General features: G+C 52.0%; 1 protein-coding gene across 1 annotated transcript in view; it reads right to left on the bottom strand.

The window, feature by feature from the left end:
* LOC148450399 (Y-box-binding protein 2-A-like) overlaps positions 1-20,269 on the bottom strand; it is a 47,386-nt gene continuing 27,117 nt past the window's right edge. The window contains exons 4-10 of the mRNA XM_088462527.1: positions 17,999-18,088; positions 17,625-17,918; positions 16,115-16,212; positions 12,159-12,324; positions 11,988-12,077; positions 437-513; positions 1-163 (exon numbers count right to left, since the gene is read on the bottom strand). Of these exons, the coding sequence (XP_088318653.1) occupies positions 469-513; positions 11,988-12,077; positions 12,159-12,324; positions 16,115-16,212; positions 17,625-17,918; positions 17,999-18,088 (783 nt within the window). The 3' untranslated portion in view covers positions 1-163; positions 437-468. The remainder of the gene's footprint in view (positions 164-436; positions 514-11,987; positions 12,078-12,158; positions 12,325-16,114; positions 16,213-17,624; positions 17,919-17,998; positions 18,089-20,269) is intronic.

Raw genomic sequence — 20,269 nt, 5'->3', positions numbered from 1 at the left:
TTCTGCAGTTCCATCTTTACTACTACACAAGTGCAATAAATCCCATGTCCCAAAATACAAACAATCCCCCCACACTGTGACAGGAGGTGGGTACTCTCCCCTATTCAATCCATGTTATTCCCAAATAGCTGTGCAGCTGTAAGATGGAAGAAATCCACAGCACCTGTGGGGATAAAAGCAGGAGTCTAAGTGAGAACAGTAACCCCCCCACCACCACCCACAAGACCCCAACAAGGGCCCCCAGGCGGGCAGACAGGAGGCAGAGCGCCCAGGCGGGCAGACAGGAGGCAGAGCAGAGCGCCCAGGCGGGCAGACAGGAGGCAGAGCAGAGCGCCCAGGCGGGCAGACAGGAGGCCGAGCAGAGCGCCCAGGCGGGCAGACAGGAGGCCGAGCAGAGCGCCCAGGCGGGCAGACAGGAGGCAGAGCAGAGAATTACCTGATGACAGATGCAGTCTGTGACTAATGAGATCACTCAGTGGGGGTGTCCGCCACAAGTGTATTTGGTGGAGAGGCCTGTAACAGAGGAGAACATTGAGGCCCAGTATGAGTGCAGGACAGAACAGGAGGACGTGGGATGCACCAGCCTGAAGCCCACAGAAGGGATCTATTACATACTGACTGATATCCCTGCTGCAATGGGAGCAGGGGCCAGGACATGCACAGCAGCAGTGTGTGTGTGTGACATACATGTGGTGTGAGCGGCACAGCAGTGTGTGTGTGTGTGTGTGTGTGACATACATGTGGTGTGAGCAGCATAGGTGACCGGTACAGCAGTGTGTGTGTGTGTATGTTACATACATGTGGTGTGAGCAGCATAGGTGACCGGCACAGCAGTGTGTGTGTGTGTTACATACATGTGGTGTGAGCGGCACAGCAGTGTGTGTGTGTTACATACATGTGGTGTGAGCGGCACAGCAGTGTGTGTGTTACATACATGTGGTGTGAGCGGCACAGCAGTGTGTGTGTGTTACATACATGTGGTGTGAGCGGCACAGCAGTGTGTGTGTGTTACATACATGTGGTGTGAGCGGCACAGCAGTGTGTGTGTGTTACATACATGTGGTGTGAGCGGCACAGCAGTGTGTGTGTGTTACATACATGTGGTGTGAGCGGCACAGCAGTGTGTGCGTGTTACATACATGTGGTGTGAGCGGCACAGCAGTGTGTGCGTGTTACATACATGTGGTGTGAGCGGCACAGCAGTGTGTGTGTGTGTTACATACATGTGGTGTGAGCGGCACAGCAGTCACATCCTCTCCCTTTGTCTATAGAGCAGATGGGGGAGTCTGCCGGCATCACTGACCAGGAGCAGACATGGGAACATGACCAGACCACAGTCACATTGTACAGACAGCCCCAGAGCCCCCTATGGGCAGAGTTATCCCTTATGCTGGGTACACACTAGATCAGGAAGTTTCACGTTTCTAAAGTTGCTCACCCCTCCAGTAACGTTGGAGACCACTGAAGAGATACTAAATAAAATCTGCCTAATAACTGAACAAATGCAGGAAATCTAATGAAAACAATGTAGCATAGAATATAACAGAGCATTTCATTATTACAGTGATATTGTTGTAGTCGGTAAAACAAGAGATATGGTAAGAACTTACCTTTGTTATCTCTGTTTCTACGAAGTCCATAGGGTCCACAGGGTTGACCTTGGGGTATAGCTGGATCTGGATCCATGGGCACCACGCAGTTAAAGCTTTAGCTGCTCCCAGGATGCACTTGGGTCCGTCCTCCTCTATACCCCGCCCCCGGCCACAGCACCTCAGTTGGTAAGCAGCCCAGGCCGGAGGAGGAGACTAAACAGAGAGAAGGAAGACTGGAACACACAAGAAACCATACTCACAGAAATGGGAGACGGAAAACCGGTGACCAGCCACACAGCCCATTTGAAGCCAGGTGCGTCAGGGCGGGCGCCCTGTGGACCCTATGGACTTCGTAGAAACAGAGATAACAAAGGTAAGTTCTTACCATATCTCTTGTTTTCTACTTCAGGGTCCATAGGGGGTCCACAGGGTTGACCTTGGGGATGTCCCAAAGCAGTACAACTAAGGGCGGGGACGCTCCTGTGCTGAAAGGAGTACCCGGCGCCCAAAGGATGCATCCTGAGAGGCGAAGGTGTCAAACGCATAGAACCTCAAAAACGTTTGAATTGAAGACCAAGTGGCTGCCTTACACAGCTGAACAGCGGAGGCGCCACGTCTAGCAGCCCAAGAGGGACCCACAGAACGAGTGGAATGAGCCTTAACAGAGGCTGGCACAGGTAAGCCCTCCTGTGCATAAGCCTCACAAATAACGGAACGAAGCCAACGGGCTAACGTTTGTTTGTTGGCAGGCCAATCCCTCTTGTGAAAACCAAAGAGGATAAACAAGGAATCAGACTTCCTAACCGAAGCCGTCCGGTCTACATAAATTCTAAGCGCCCGGACCACATCTAAGGAAGTCTCACCAGCTGAAAGATCAGGGGACTGAAAAGCTGGCACAACAAGTTCCTGATTAATATGGAACTTCGAGACCACTTTGGGCAAAAACTCAGGACGAGTGCGGAGCACCGCTCTGTCCTGGTGAAAAATCAGGAAAGGAGGGCGACAGGAAAGCGCCCCCAATTCAGACACCCTCCTGGCCGAAGCAATTGCCAGGAGAAAAACAGTCTTAAATGTCAGCCACTTGAGCTCCACCGCCTCAAGAGGCTCAAACGGAGGACCCTGCAGGACCCGTAGCACCACCGCCAAGTCCCAAGGAGCCACAGGAGGCACAAAGGGAGGCTGGATCCTGAGAACACCTTGGAAAAAGGTGTGAACGTCTGGTAGTATTGCAATCCGCCGTTGAAACCACACGGACAAGGCGGACACATGAACCTTCAGAGATGCAAGGCGTAAGCCGAGATCCAATCCTGACAGAAGAAATTCCAAGATCCTAGAAACTCGGAACACCTGAGGATCATAATGTCTGGACTCACACCACTGAAAGTAAGTGTGCCACACTCTGTGATAAATCCGTGCTGAAGCAGGCTTGCGTGCCCTGAGCATGGTACCAATAACCGAACTGGAGAAGCCCCGAGACCTCAAGACTGCTGTCTCAAGAGCCACGCCGTCAAAGACAGCCGACCCAGATCCGGGTAAAGGCAGGGCCCCTGAGACAACAGGTCCCGACGCTGAGGAAGAAGGTACGGAGCGTCGATGGAGAGGCTCCTGAGATCGGAGTACCAAGGACGTCTGGGCCACGCCGGAGCTACCAGCACGAGCATGCCGCCGTCCTGCTTGAATTTCCGCAGAACCCGAGGAAGCAGGGATATCAGAGGAAACAGATACGCCAGGTGAAACGTCCATTTCACCGACAGCGCGTCCACCAGACTTGCACCTGCGTCTCTTGTCCTTGACCCATAAACGGGCAACTTGTGATTGTGACGGGAGGCCATCAATCCCAGCTCCGGCAGTCCCCACCTGTCCACGAGTAGCTGAAACACCTCTGGGTGAAGCGACCATTCCCCGGGATGCACGTCGTGACGGCTGAGGAAGTCCGCCTCCCAATTGAGGACTCCGGGGATGAAGACCGCCGAGATCGCTGGAATGTGACCCTCCGCCCAAGTCAGGATATGAGACACCTCCGACATCGCTGCCTGACTGCGAGTTCCGCCTTGGTGATTGATATACGCCACCGTGGTGGCGTTGTCGGACTGCACCTGTACCGCCCTTCCGTGAAGAGCGGGGCCGGACGACTGCAGGGCCCTGAATACTGCCCGCAGTTCCAGGATGTTGATGGGGAGAAGTGCTTCTTCCGCTGACCAACGACCCTGAAGCGACAAAGAGCCGGTCACTGCCCCCCAACCCCGGAGACTGGCATCCGTCGTGAGCAGGACCCAGTCCGGGATCCAAAATGGGCGCCCCTCGACCAGATGAGCTGTCTGAAGCCACCAAGCCAAAGATAGCCGAACGTCCGGAGACAACACCAGCACCTGAGAGCGGATCCGGTGAGGTAACCCGTTCCATTCTGATAGAATCAGCCCCTGCAGGGGCCGGGAATGGAACTGGGCAAATTCCACCATGTCGAATGTCGACACCATGGACCCCAGAACTCTCATAGCCGAATGGACCGACAGGCGGCAACGGCTCAGGCAACTGCGTATCCGCAGCTGTAGGGAGGCGACCTTCTCCGGAGTCAGGAAGATCCTTTGCTGACGCGAATCCAGCAGGGCTCCCAAATGAACCATCCGCTGTGATGGAATCAGGGAGGACTTTTTCCAATTTATCAACCACCCGTGTGCTTGCAGGCAAGCGATCGTCAGGTGGAGATGTTGAAGCAGTACCTCCGAGGAGCTCGCCAGCAACAGGAGGTCGTCCAGGTACGGCAGCAACCGTACATTCTGGTTCCGAAGATGTGCGGCCATGACCGCCATAATCTTCGTAAACACCCTCGGTGCCGTGGAGAGACCAAAGGGTAGTGCCCGGAACTGATAGTGGTGTTGAAGGATAGCGAACCTCAGATACCGCTGGTGTGAAGATGCTATCGGAACATGGAGGTAGGCGTCCTGGATGTCCAGGGACACCATGTAAACCCCCGGTTCCATCGCCAGAATGATGGAACGTAACGTTTCCATCCTGAACTTGGGAACTCTGAGGAATTTGTTCAGAGACTTCAAGTTGAGGATAGGGCGATGAGAACCATTGGGTTTCTGCACCAGAAACAGAGACGAATAATACCCCGTCCCTCGTTGTGATAGAGGAACGGGAACAATGACCCCTGCTTTCAGCAAGGACTCTATAGCCTCCTGAACCTGTAACGCCTTGGTCTTGTCCTGAGAAGGACTTGTGCAGAAAAACTGGTGGGGTGGTCTGTGCCGAAAAGACAGGGCGTACCCCTGGAAGACCACTTCTCGAACCCAGGCATCCATGGTGGTATTGTGCCAGCACTGGGCAAATAGAAGAAGTCGGCCTCCCACTCTGAGGTCCCCCAGAGGGAGGCCCGTCCCATCAGGCCGCAGGTTTATCTTCCTGCTTGGAAGAAGGGCGCCGAGCACTCCAGCCTTGCTTCTTGGGTTTAGAGGCCGTCTTACTCGCAGACTGTCTCGGGAAGGACTGACCTTTCGCCTTACCCTGAACCCGAAAGGAACGAAAAGCCGAACTCCGAACCTTAGCAGGCAGTGCCGCCGAAGGGAGGAAGGCCGACTTGGATTTAGCCAGGGTGTCCACTATTTTGTCCAAGTCCGGACCAAATAGTAATTCCCCATTGAAAGGTAAGGCCTCCAGACCTTTCTTTGAATCAGAGTCCGCTCTCCAGGACCGCAACCATAAGGATCGGCGGGCAGACACCGCTGCAGCCAATACCCGCGAGGTCAGCAGACTAGCATCTAAAGAAGCTTCTCCAATGTAAGAAGCAGCGTCCCTCATTTGTCCCAACAACGCCCGCTGGACATCCGGAGCGTCGTCCGGGAAGGTATCTTCCAATGCATTGGCCCACCCCTCAATGGCCTTGGCCACCCAGGAGATGGCCATGGACGGTCGGGCCACCGCCCCGGAGAGGGAGTAAATAGACTTTAAGCAAGTCTCAACTTTCCTGTCCGTGGGATCCTTCAGCGAGGATATCGACGGTAATGGTAAGGTGGCGCCCCGAGTTAAACGGGTGACATGGGAATCCACCGCCGGTGGAGTTTCCCATTTTTTACAATGTGCCTCAGGGAAGGGGTAATTAGAAGCCAACCGCTTCTGAGGAAGGAATCTCTTACTGGGCGCCTGCCAAGCTACCGCCATATGATCCGTCAACTGATCAGACAGGGGAAACACCGCAGAAGCCACCTTAGTTTTTTTGAAACTAGGAAACTTCGACTTAGGAACCGGTGCCTCATCCTCTATAAGAAGAATAGCTCGCACCGCCCTAACTAGTGCTCGCACATTAATGGACGACTTGGTATCCATTTCCTGGACCGAGGCGTCCGAGTCAGTGTCATCAGGGACCTCCCCATCATCTGAGGAACCCTCTGAGTCCGATACCTGAGCAGCCCGTGTCATGAGTGGGCGTTTTGAAATCCTAGAAGGCATGTCAGTCTGCAACATTGACTGAAAAGCCGAGGAAGCGGCCGCCAAATTTTGCACGGAGTTGGAGAGCACATCCACCCAGGGTGGAGGAGTCACCATAGGGGCCTGAAAAGGTACCACAGGCTGCTGCGGCACAGGGGAAGCCTGCATATACATAGGCAACCCCGCATAGGGACCCACCGACTGAGACCCAGGAGGACTCCGCAATAACTGCGGGACACCCGGGGAATGGGGGATGGTCGGCTGGGACAACGACCTAGTAGGGAGAGCAGTCGGGACCGACAGACGGTCCGCAATAGACACCAGCACTTGAGAAAACATCGCCCACGGTGGTTCCTGCGCCAGAGAAGGTCTGGTTGGGCCAGGAGCCACCTGGCATCGACTACACAGGCCATCCTGTGACAAATCCTCCCTATCTACTCCTGCAGAACAGCGTCCGCAGGAGGCCAACACCGGAGCCACTGAGCGCTCAACCTCCTCGTCTGACATGACAGAATATATTATATATCTGGCACCAGGGTAGAAGTGAAACGCACTCACCGGTGTGCTGAACAACAGCCCACAATATGGCACTGACTAGCACACAACTGTATGTGACGGACCTCACAAATACGTGATCTATATAAGTGAGGTCAGTAGAAACGCCCCTCCCCCACACACCTGTAGGGCTTGTAGGAGAAGTAAAGGGATAGGTATAAGCTGACAGTAAGTAGAAAATAAGCACAGACAGGCAGCACTAGCAAAAGTCACATACCATGCAGGAAGATATACTCACTGCACCTTTACACTACAATCAACCTGCCCAGATTCAGTGTCTGGGAGGGCTATAGTGCTGTGTACGCTGTCCTTAATCAGGGGAGAGGTACGGTACACAGGGGGACCGGTCCGCGTGCTCCCTGAAGATCTGCGCTGCCACTGTGAGAAAATGGCCGCTGGAGACCTCAGAGGAGGAGTGGCCGAGTAGCTGCAGCTCAGCGACGCCAGACTCCGTGCTGAAAGGCGCGCTGAGCTGAGGGGAGGAGCCGCTGACAGGGAAGGCTTCCTCCCCTGGCTAGCATATTAACCCCAGGGCTTGCCGGCATCCCGCTTGCCATATATCCCTGGTGGTCTAGTGGTCCCACGGGTTATTCCTCCTCAGAGGGGGAGCCCGCCGCCACCGCTAGCGGCCCCCGGTCTGTCCCCTAGGACCGGGGGCAAAGGACTGCATCTTCAGGCAAAACCCGTGAGCCGCCACTAATCGGCGACTCGCGGCTTACCTTGTCCCCGGCGACTCCGGCAGCAGTCCAGGGAGGGACCCAGAGTCCGGCTAGTACGGACTCTGGCCTCCCGCCGCGATCCCCAGTGCAGTACTGGCGTCGCGGCGCCAGCGGGGAAGGAGAGCGGCAGCGTGGGCGTCTGCATAGACAGCCCGTCGCTGCCACACTAGAGCCTCTGTTGTAAAATAAAAATCAAACAGGCTCTTTTTTTTTTTTTAAATAAAAATAGAAAGCTTTTGGGGGCTGCTCCTGCAGCCCCCCTGCGCAGGTGACCCGACTCCGGCCGGGCACCAACTCAAACTGAGGTGCTGTGGCCGGGGGCGGGGTATAGAGGAGGACGGACCCAAGTGCATCCTGGGAGCAGCTAAAGCTTTAACTGCGTGGTGCCCATGGATCCAGATCCAGCTATACCCCAAGGTCAACCCTGTGGACCCCCTATGGACCCTGAAGTAGAAATAAAATGTAAGCACAGGCGCATATCACTGTTATTACCGGCCCCAGTGAGGTACGTGCAGGAGAGGAGCAGGAGATATAGGCTGGGCTGTGTGTGATTGTCCTGCAGGGCTGGGTGGGAGTCACTCGCTCTGCCATAGCGTAGGCACCATTGGTTGAAACAACAGGGATGCACCTCAGGTGACTGCTGTAGTGGCTGCGGAAATCACCTGACGGGCTTCCCTGTAGCTCCACCCATAGCGCGATGCCACGGGGGCACACGTCAGAGGTCACTCCCTCCTCTCTGCAGCTAAGTGGTGACTTACCAAAATAAAGACCGCAAGTGACAGGTTAAAGACCCCTGCCTTAGGTCGCCCGATCCTGCGGATCAGAGGGACATGTCGTCTATCTGGTACATTGTCTAGTGCAGGCCTGGTCACCCTGCGGCTCTCCAGCTGTTGTGATCTAGTGTGTACCAATGATATGTGCTCCCGTGGGTTACTAGTGACATCGCCCTAAGCCCTCTATCACCATCCATGCCATACTGCAGGGCTGACGGGGGGAGGTCGCCATCCATGCCATACTGCAGGGCTGACGGGGGGAGGTCGCCATCCATGCCATACTGCAGGGCTGACGGGGGGAGGTCGCCATCCATGCCATACTGCAGGGCTGACGGGGGGAGGTCGCCATCCATGCCATACTGCAGGGCTGACGGGGGGAGGTCGCCATCCATGCCATACTGCAGGGCTGACGGGGGGAGGTCGCCATCCATGCCATACTGCAGGGCTGACGGGGGGAGGTCGCCATCCATGCCATACTGCAGGGCTGACGGGGGGAGGTCGCCATCCATGCCATACTGCAGGGCTGACGGGGGGAGGTCGCCATCCATGCCATACTGCAGGGCTGACGGGGGGAGGTCGCCATCCATGCCATACTGCAGGGCTGACGGGGGGAGGTCGCCATCCATGCCATACTGCAGGGCTGACGGGGGGAGGTCGCCATCCATGCCATACTGCAGGGCTGACGGGGGGACGTCGCCATCCATGCCATACTGCAGGGCTGACGGGGGGACGTCGCCATCCATGCCATACTGCAGGGCTGACGGGGGGACGTCGCCATCCATGCCATACTGCAGGGCTGACGGGGGGACGTCGCCATCCATGCCATACTGCAGGGCTGACGGGGGGACGTCGCCATCCATGCCATACTGCAGGGCTGACGGGGGGACGTCGCCATCCATGCCATACTGCAGGGCTGACGGGGGGACGTCGCCATCCATGCCATACTGCAGGGCTGACGGGGGGACGTCGCCATCCATGCCATACTGCAGGGCTGACGGGGGGACGTCGCCATCCATGCCATACTGCAGGGCTGACGACGCCATCTATGCCATACTGCAGGGCTGACGACGCCATCTATGCCATACTGCAGGGCTGACGGGGGGACGTCGCCATCCATGCCATACTGCAGGGCTGACGGGGGGACGTCGCCATCCATGCCATACTGCAGGGCTGACGGGGGGACGTCGCCATCCATGCCATACTGCAGGGCTGACGGGGGGACGTCGCCATCCATGCCATACTGCAGGGCTGACGGGGGGACGTCGCCATCCATGCTATACTGCAGGGCTGACGGGGGGACGTCGCCATCCATGCCATACTGCAGGGCTGACGACGCCATCTATGCCATACTGCAGGGCTGACGACGCCATCTATGCCATACTGCAGGGCTGACGGGGGACGTCCCCACGCCATACTGCAGCATGGAACGTCCCTACGCCATCAGACCCAGCATCGGCAAGTGTCTATGTACTTGCTGCCGGGTCCCATTGCCGGCAATGTCGTGCTGGGTACAGTCCAATGTGTACCCAGCTTAAGCCAGAGGTTCCCAAACTGTCTTCAAGACACCCTAACAGTCCAGGTGTTAAGGATTACCATGCACAGGTGAGTTAATTAGTACCTCATTGGCCTATGTACTAAGTCTTGGAGAGAGAAAGTGGACAGAGATAAGGCACCAACCAATCAGCTCCTAACGGCCGTGTCACAGGAGGTGTATGAAAATTGAGTTGGAAGCTGATTGGTTGGTACTCTGTTCAGTATCTCCATCCAAATCTTAGTAAATAAACTACTCAATGTTTTGATTTAACCTGTGCTCAACCATGGATATCCCTAAAACCTGGACAGTTTGGGTGCCTAGAGGACAGTTTGGCCTAAGAATACAAGTTGCTCACAGGGCATAAAATGGGCTTATGATACAGATAGATGCTGGGTGATACAGAATACCTTTACAGACAATACCTTTTATTCCCACCCATGGGGAAGTCATCTAGGGCACAGGTTCTCACACTGTCTACAGGACCCCACACAGTGCATGTTTTCCAGGTCTCCTCACAGAATCACAAGTGAGAATTAGCTCCACCAGTGAACTTTTAAAACGTGTCAGTGAGTAATGAATACACCTGTGCTCCTGCCGGGTGACCTGGGAAAACATGAACTGTGTGGGGTCCTGAAGACAGAGTTTGAGAACCTGTTCTAGGTAATTGTAATGCTCATGGAATAGCACTTCTCATGAGAACAGACCAGACAAGTCTGCCATTACTGACCAAGGTGCTCCCTCTATAAGGAGCAATCTATATAGGTGGCTGCATATTAAGTAGTCCTAAGATGCACCTATAAGGAATGCTTAGTGTGCTGAAATGTCCAAACAGGAGAAGCCCAGACACATGGCCTACGAGGCTTCACCGCAGCAGACAGCAAGCCCAGGCCTACGAGGCTTCACCGCAGCAGACAGCAAGCCCAGGCCTACGAGGCTTCACCGCAGCAGACAGCAAGCCCAGGCCTACGAGGCTTCACCGCAGCAGACAGCAAGCCCAGGCCTACGAGGCTTCACCGCAGCAGACAGCAAGCCCAGGCCTACGAGGCTTCACCGCAGCAGACAGCAAGCCCAGGCCTACGAGGCTTCACCGCAGCAGACAGCAAGCCCAGGCCTACGAGGCTTCACCGCAGCAGACAGCAAGCCCAGGCCTACGAGGCTTCACCGCAGCAGACAGCAAGCCCAGGCCTACGAGGCTTCACCGCAGCAGACAGCAAGCCCAGGCCTACGAGGCTTCACCGCAGCAGACAGCAAGCCCAGGCCTACGAGGCTTCACCGCAGCAGACAGCAAGCCCAGGCCTACGAGGCTTCACCGCAGCAGACAGCAAGCCCAGGCCTACGAGGCTTCACCGCAGCAGACAGCAAGCCCAGGCCTACGAGGCTTCACCGCAGCAGACAGCAAGCCCAGGCCTACGAGGCTTCACCGCAGCAGACAGCAAGCCCAGGCCTACGAGGCTTCACCGCAGCAGACAGCAAGCCCAGGCCTACGAGGCTTCACCGCAGCAGACAGCAAGCCCAGGCCTACGAGGCTTCACCGCAGCAGACAGTAAGCCCAGGCCTACATGGCTTCACTGAGCAGACATTAAGCCAAAACACAAGACTTACTAGTATAACAGGGCATCCAACAGCCAATTCTCCATATAACAGTAGCATCCACATTTAGCCTAGGCCAGAGGTTCCCAAACTCACTAACAGTCCAGGTTTTAAGGATATCCATGCTTGACCACAGGTGACTTAATACCTCAGTCAAATTGATTTAACCACCAGTGGTCAACCATGGATCTCTCTAAAACGTGAACTGTTGAGGAGCAAGGAGGACGGTGTTTTGGAACCTCTGGTGTACGCTGTATTACAGGAATAAAAGACTGATGGCTGAACTAGTCGCACTTACAGCCAAGGTTACCACTGACTGAACAAATCCTTAAAGTTTGCCAAGTGGAAAAACACCTGTGCCAGTGTTCAAGTGCAGAAGGTAGCTGGACTAGAGCCCGTCACCTTCGGGCAATGGCCATCATCTCAGGGGAGTGGGGACCCCAAACACTTACACACGTTACTCTGATGTCTGTAAAGGCAAGATGTGGATTTCTGAGCACAAGGAGGGGTGATGGGAGACGCCCCATCAGAAAGGGTACGTTATTGGGGAGCTCGCTGAGGGAATTACAGACCCACTGGTAGTGTCAGGAAGGAGCACATTAGAATCTCTCTGATCTGTGCTTTTTTGCCTTATTCTAGATAATGGTCTGATGAACCTATAGGGCGCAGTCCACCAAGACTGAGCCCTTCATCTGGTTGAACCTGAGGATTAGAGTACCTGATGGGACAGTGGAGGTATCGCTGTTAATAAGCCATGTTAGATAAAGTATGCATTGCACAAGATGGAAGGCCTTACCGGAACCACCTCAGCAGGTTTATCAGATATTCTAGAAGGCTCTTCTGTGGGGGAGCTTTGTGTGGACTCTGCTGGGCTTTTTCCATCACCCTACAGGAAGATTCAGATGGACATTCATAAATCCTACACTTCCCAAGCATTCAGTGTGACCTGCAGCACCAGAACACTCACCTGTGCTGCAGCTTGTCCCGCTGCTACTCCTTGTCGCCTACGACGCTGGAAATAAGGGCGGTTGCGCTGCCGCTGAGGTTCTGGGCGAGGTCCTATATCAGATGTAGGTTTGGTTTCCCCGTCGCCTCCCTCTGTTGCCTGAGGTGGGGGTCGTGGACGGAAGGGTCTGCCGGAAGGATAAGGGGACACCACAATAAGGAAAGCAGGCCTGGAAATGACATGGTACTGTGCAACTGCAGATGACCTGAAGCTTCGTACAGACACCTTTCCACATTGTTCAACAAGTACTCCCATATCTGGCCAACGTTAGTCCTCTACAGCCTCTGCTCTGTGATCTCCCTGTAAGAGCTGGCATTGTCCATTCATACTATATTATCCAGGTCCTTGTCCTGCATTGTACTGTAAGTCACTGGTCAACTTTTTGTTTATGTACTTTAAGGCACTGCGGAACACTTGAGGCGCCATATAAATACTAATATGATTGATATTCTCATTTAATGATTCACCATTTACATGCAGCTGAACACTGAATCCTCCTAACAGGCTTCTGCTAAGAACAAGACATTTCACGCTCGCTCCTGACGTAGCTGGCCCTTGGCACTATATAAAGGTTACACATCAGGATTAGGGTGACCTCAGATCATTACATGCTGCAGTATCTAATCCTGGCTCCTGTACGTAGCTGGCCCTTGGCACTATATAAAGGTTACACATTAGGATTAGGGAGACCTCAGAGAGATCATTACATGCTGCTGTATCTAATCCTGGCTCCTGTACGTAGCTGGCCCTTGGCACTATATAAAGGTTACACATCAGGATAAGGGAGACCTCAGAGATCATTACATGCTGTATTTAATCCTGGCTCCTGTACATAGCTGGCCCATGGCACTATATAAAGGTTACACATCAGGATTAGGGTGACTTCAGATCATTACATGCTGCAGTATCTAATCCTGGCTCCTGTACGTAGCTGGCCCTTGGCACTATATAAAGGTTACACATCAGGATAAGGGAGACCTCAGAGATCATTACATGCTGTATTTAATCCTGGCTCCTGTATGTAGCTGGCCCTTGGCACTATATAAAGGTTACACATCAGGATAAGGGAGACCTCAGATCATTACATGCTGTATTTAATCCTGGCTCCTGTACATAGCTGGCCCTTGGCACTATATAAAGGTTACACATCAGGATAAGGGAGACCTCAGATCATTACATGCTGTATTTAATCCTGGCTCCTGTACATAGCTGGCCCTTGGCACTATATAAAGGTTACACATCAGGATTAGGGAGACCTCAGAGATCATTACATGCTGCTGTATCTAATCCTGGTTCCTGTATGTAGCTGGCCCTTGGCACTATATAAAGGTTACACATCAGGATTAGGGAGACCTCAGAGATCATTACATGCTGTATTTAATCCTGGCTCCTGTATGTATCTAGCCCTTGGCACTATATAATGGTTACACATCAGGATAAGGGAGACCTCAGAGATCATTACATGCTGTATTTAATCCTGGCTCCTGTATGTAGCTGGCCCTTGGCACTATATAAAGGTTACACATCAGGATAAGGGAGACCTCAGATCATTACATGCTGTATTTAATCCTGGCTCCTGTACGTAGCTGGCCCTTGGCACTATATAAAGGTTACACATCAGGATAAGGGAGACCTCAGATCATTACATGCTGTATTTAATCCTGGCTCCTGTATGTAGCTGGCCCTTGGCACTATATAAAGGTTACACATCAGGATTAGGGAGACCTCAGAGATCATTACATGCTGCTGTATCTAATCCTGGTTCCTGTATGTAGCTGGCCCTTGGCACTATATAAAGGTTACAAATCAGGATTAGGGAGACCTCAGAGAGATCTTTACATGCTGCTGTACCTAATCCTGGCTCCTGTATGTAGCTGGCCCTTGGCACTATATAAAGGATTAGGGAGAAAGATTCTTTAGCCTGACCAAACATCGGGTTGAATTGAATTCCCCCCAAAGAGTAGATATACTGCATTTCTTCAGTTGATGTAACACTGAGGGCATTTTTATTTCTGGGTGAATATATCCATGAATATGCATTAAAAAAATGTATAGTCTTCAACTTAGGAAGTTTGTTTCTGGAGATAAATAAGCAGCATGATCTTTTACGGTTAAAATACTGCCCCACGACCATAAGGCAATTTTCTTATGTAGCAGATGCATGTTGTCCACTCAAGTGGACGTGTATATCTTTAGTTTTACAGTTTAAAAATAAGCCACATTTTTATAAGACCTGAAGACTAATAAAAAGCTAAAAATACATAAGTGTTAAAACCATTACAATTAATGACCCAGTAACTTGGGGAGACAGTAAGATGGGAGACAGGTTGGGGTGTAACTGGGAAGCAATGAGGCAGAAGGACAGAGGGGTGAGAGATGAGGGAGGGATAAGCTTGGACAGAGGGGTGAGAGATGAGGGAGGGATAAGCTTGGACAGAGGGGTGAGAGATGAGGGAGGGATAAGCTTGGACAGAGGGGTGAGAGATGAGGGAGGGATAAGCTTGGACAGAGGGGTGAGAGATGAGGGAGGGATAAGCTTGGACAGAGGGGTGAGAGATGAGGGAGGGATAAGCTTGGACAGAGGGGTGAGAGATGAGGGAGGGATAAGCTTGGACAGAGGGGTGAGAGATGAGGGAGGGATAAGCTTGGACAGAGGGGTGAGAGATGAGGGAGGGATAAGCTTGGACAGAGGGGTGAGAGATGAGGGAGGGATAAGCTTGGACAGAGGGGTGAGAGATGAGGGAGGGATAAGCTTGGACAGAGGGGTGAGAGATGAGGGAGGGATAAGCTTGGACAGAGGGGTGAGAGATGAGGGAGGGATAAGCTTGGACAGAGGGGTGAGAGATGAGGGAGGGATAAGCTTGGACAGAGGGGTGAGAGATGAGGGAGGGATAAGCTTGGACAGAGGGGTGAGAGATATGAGGGATAAGCTTGGACAGAGGGGTGAGAGATGAGGGATAAGCTTGGACAGAGGGGTGAGAGATAAGAGGGAGGGATAAGCTTGGACAGAGGGGTGACAGTTAAGAGGGAGGGATAAGCTTGGACAGAGGGGTGAGAGATAAGAGGGATAAGCTTGGACAGAGGGGTGAGAGATATGAGGGATAAGCTTGGACAGAGGGGTGAGAGATAAGAGGGAGGGATAAGCTTGGACAGAGGGGTGACAGATAAGAGGGAGGGATAAGCTTGGACAGAGGGGTGAGAGATAAGAGGGATAAGCTTGGACAGAGGGGTGAGAGATATGAGGGATAAGCTTGGACAGAGGGGTGAGAGATGAGGGATAAGCTTGGACAGAGGGGTGAGAGATATGAGGGATAAGCTTGGACAGAGGGGTGAGAGATGAGGGATAAGCTTGGACAGAGGGGTGAGAGATAAGAGGGAGGGATAAGCTTGGACAGAGGGGTGAGAGATGAGGGAGGATAAGCTTGGACAGAGGGGTGAGAGATAAGAGGGATAAGCTTGGACAGAGGGGTGAGAGATATGAGGGATAAGCTTGGACAGAGGGGTGAGAGATAAGAGGGAGGGATAAGCTTGGACAGAGGGGTGAGAGATAAGAGGGAGGGATAAGCTTGGACAGAGGGGTGAGAGATAAGAGGGATAAGCTTGGACAGAGGGGTGAGAGATAAGAGGGATAAGCCTGGACAGAGGGGTGAGAGATGAGGGAGGATAAGCTTGGACAGAGGGGTGAGAGATATGAGGGAGGGATAAGCTTGGCAGAGGGGTGAGAGATAAGACGGAGGGACACACTTTGCTGAGTAACAGAGCAGGCTGGTTGGGATGACAGGGCTGGGAGTGTGAGCTCCAGTAGAGGGGAGAAGTCCTGTTGCAGTGGAGGTACAGCAAGAAGATAAGGTCTGAGTGTAGACTGAGGGGGAACACGGATAGGTCATCATACAAGGTAGCAGGCACCAGTATCCTACCTGCGGAATCTGGGGCGGAACCTTCGTGGCGGAAGTCTCTGCTGATCATCTCCAGCTGGTGGAGCTTCAGGAAGGGCAGGGTCTTTAGTCTCTGCATCCTACAGATGGACCAGATAGTATGTTTTATGTCTTACACAAGCAGATACACCAAGAACCTGAACGGCTAGAGTTCTGTACAGGACGAAAGAAAGCTACTAGTCCAGTATGAGACAGCACACATCCCATCCAAATGGTGCAGAGCAGGGTGAGCTATAGAGACCAACACTTCCCCATGTCACTGGACAAATCACCATTATACAGAGCAGGGTGAGCTATAGAGGTGACCAACACTTCCCCATGTCACTGGACAAATCACCATCATACAGAGCAGGGTGAGCTATAGAGGTGACCAACACTTCCCCATGTCACTGGACAAATCACCATCATACAGAGCAGGGTGATCTATAGAGGTGACCAACACTTCCCCATGTCACTGGACAAATCACCATTATACAGAGCACGGTGATCTATAGAGGTGACCAACACTTCCCCATGTCACTGGACTAATCACCATCATACAGAGCAGGGTGAGCTATAGAGGTGACCAACACTTCCCCATGTCACTGGACAAATCACCATCATACAGAGCAGGGTGATCTATAGAGGTGACCAACACTTCACCATGTCACTGGACAAATCACCATCATACAGAGCAGGGTGAGCTATAGAGGAGACCAACACTTCACCATGTCACTGGACAAATCACCATTATACAGAGCAGGGTGATCTATAGAGGAGACCAACACTTCCCCCATGTCACTGGACAAATCACTATTATACAGAGCAGGTTGATCTACAGAGGTGACCAACACTTCCCCATGTCACTGGACAAATCACCATTATACAGAGCAGGGTGAGCTATAGAGGTGACCAACACTTCCCCATGTCACTGGACAAATCACCATCATACAGAGCAGGGTGATCTATAGAGGTGACCAACACTTCCCCATGTCACTGGACAAATCACCATCATACAGAGCAGGGTGAGCTATAGAGGAGACCAACACTTCCCCATGTCACTGGACAAATCATCATACAGAGCAGGGTGAGCTATAGAGGTGACCAATACTTCCCCCATGTCACTGGACAAATCATCATACAGAGCAGGGTATTGTGTAGACATGGAGAGGCAGAACGAGTCTCAGCTCCTCCATCCCAGGGACATATACAGCCTGGATCTGGATCACCCCACGTACACCTGCTATTATCAGATCCCCCATATATTATAGCAGCACAGCAAGCCGCCTTCCCCAGCTCATCATAACTAAACCGTATTTTGATTTCTGGGTCCCAGATAAAACCTTCACACTGATATTACCTTATAGGAAAGTGACAATAGTGGAAATACCATGGTTATGACTCAGTGAGAAAGTCCCACCATAGAACAGAGTGAATGTATTTGCAGCAGATTAATGGCTGCATGAGGCTGTGTGTATAGAGGTCACACAATAGTCTGCGGTCCTTGGCTCACCTCTGCAGTTTGGTCCTGCTGATTGGGTGTTCTGCCTCCTCTACCAAAACGGCGTCTGTAGAAGAATGGAGGAGGAGGACGCCTTCGCTGGACGGGTCTCTGCTGGGGGGACGTCTCCTCCACTCTCTCCCCTTCACTCACTTGATCTGTACTTACACCTTCTCCACTAGACTCTGCAGCATTCTCCCCCCTTGGCCGGTAAAAGCGCCTGCGGAACCGACGTCTATTGGGTGCAAATCTGCTTCCTTTAACAGGCACACCACCAGGGCCAGTCACGTTTGCTGCCTCAGCTCCCTACGTAGACATAAGCGGCAACTGATGAGTCCTCCCATCCCTATCCACCATGGGCACGGATAGGAACACAATCCACTAACCTTCTCTCCTTCCACCACATCAAATTCCACCGTCTCACCATCTCCAACGCTGCGCAGAAACTTCCGGGGGTTGTTTCTCTTTATGGCTGTCTGAAGAGGAATGAAAGGGTTTCATCGCAGAGTAAAAGGTGGGAGGCAGCAACATGGCACTTTTAGGGAAGATCCCTCATCTTATTAATGGGCAGTGCTGCAGACTGAGCCTGGCACAAGGACCTGAGGTGCACATTAGGTACATTAACAGATTCCTTTCCTGTAATACCTCCAGCTACCTCTGCCTGTAGTGTACAGTTACTGATAGCAATGATATACCGAGCATTATTTAGTTATTAATCGGTTCATGAGAAATTACTCTCCCGGCTCTACCACAAACAAGGAGGCATTAAACAAATGGCCACTTTATTAGCTAGACCTAGGTAGGACCCAGACCATTGCAGCCCGAATTCTGTGCGGCATGGACACAGGTTGCTGGAAACATTCCTCACGCATTCTGGTCCATGGCGAGATAATCACATCACAGGGCTGCTGCAAGTCTACCAGGCCACAGTCCAATCATGCGGCATTGTCCCAAGACCTGGTGACTGTTGCATCCATGGAACCACCTTGTATATGGGGAGACTGGCCATAGAGGGAAGGAACAATACTCCAGAAGGCCGTAGCATTTAAATAGTAGTCAAGTGGTACTAAAGGGCATGATATGCGAGGAGTAAACTTTCCCCACCCCATAGACATAAGTTAGGATGGATCATGTATGAAGGTTTACACCACTCTGGTCATTTGCATTACGGACATCTTCCCAGCAGCCTGAACCAGTATTGCCATTTTCCTCTGACTTCTCAGGGAGTTATTGCCCACACTAGTGCCCCTCACACTGTTCCATAGACTCTAAAGACTGCAGAGCCTGAAGATCTCACGAGAGCAGCAATTTCTGAGATATACTCAAACCAATCATTCCACAGTCACCTAGATCACAATTCTCCATGCCTAGCCTGAACTGCATGACAATGTCCGAATGCTTCGATGCATCGAATTGCTGGCACATGATTGGCTGATTAGATATGGTATAATATATAATAAAGTGGTCACTATGTACAAGAATAGCAGGTTATTGGCTCATTTGAGTAAACCTGATTCTACCACAGCTTCAATTGGGATTAAATCTGCAGCTTAACATCCCATTTCCGTACACAAAGTGCGCCTTGTATTCGTATTGTGAAAGACCAGGTGCAGAACCGGGCCCTTTACTAGAGTCTCGGTCTGTAACCAAGTCTGCGTAATCCAGCTGCAGAATACATAGCCTCCTGCACAGACTTACCTGCTAATGCCACATAAAGAGCTGGTCACTTAGAAAGCTATGCAACAGACTAGTGTAAGTAAAAAAAGGTATATAGCGGAACAGCAATTGCCATGTCAATAGAGGATGCTTGATACTTCGTCAATTCCATTTGTCTATCTGGGGGGCACTGCTACCACGGGGTTGTTTGAGGGCACAGGAGCTGGGCACTTAAAGGTCATTTTGTTTATTGTTAAAGTTCCTCCTCTCCTAACTATCCTCAGTTTTAAATTACAAAGCCCCGTTAAGACCGGATGTAAACGAACTATAGAAGCAAAACAAACTCCAGAATAAGCATAAAGGAAAGTAAGCAGCATCTCTAATAGATTTATCGGGAGTACCAAAAATCTGCATTCATCCAATCCATGGAACGCTACTGCCACAGTGATATTCTAGAGCTGTCCATAAGGGAGGGCACCTTCAGAACAGGCTAAAGGTTAAACTTGCCAAGCAAGCATCTCTGCTTCACAGAAACACTGCTAACCAAGTAGCGCAAACAAATCAGGTGTAAGGAGTCAAAATCTGAGCTGGGAGCAGCCACTGGCTCCAGAATATATCTAATGGGTAGTGGGCTGGACCCAACTGGCAACTGTTTTTAGGCACTGACCTATCTTTTCTGTACATCAGAGTTCCATCTTAGTACTGACCATCCTACCAAGCTAATCCCACATTGCTCCAACATACAGAAGAGGAAGAAAAGCCTGATCAGAGGAAGCACCAGATAGAATAACAAACTTCTGATTAAGGTGGAACCTGGACTGTCTTAGGATAAAGAGACAGTCATGCATAACGCAGCCCTTCCGCTGTGAAAAAATATAAACATTCAGAAGCTAGATTTGCAGTACCCCCAAATCCTGAGACTAATGCAATAGCCAGAAGGACAGCTTCCACCCCATGTGTAAAGCTGAAAGGACCCTGTACAAGATGCCATGGCTCCATGC

This window comes from Taudactylus pleione, unplaced genomic scaffold (genome assembly GCF_031769625.1).
Source record: "Taudactylus pleione unplaced genomic scaffold, aTauple2 ptg001263l, whole genome shotgun sequence".
Taxonomy (NCBI): domain Eukaryota; kingdom Metazoa; phylum Chordata; class Amphibia; order Anura; family Myobatrachidae; genus Taudactylus; species Taudactylus pleione.
Note: the sequence above shows the minus strand (reverse complement) of the source record. Positions and strands in the feature narration are given on the sequence as shown.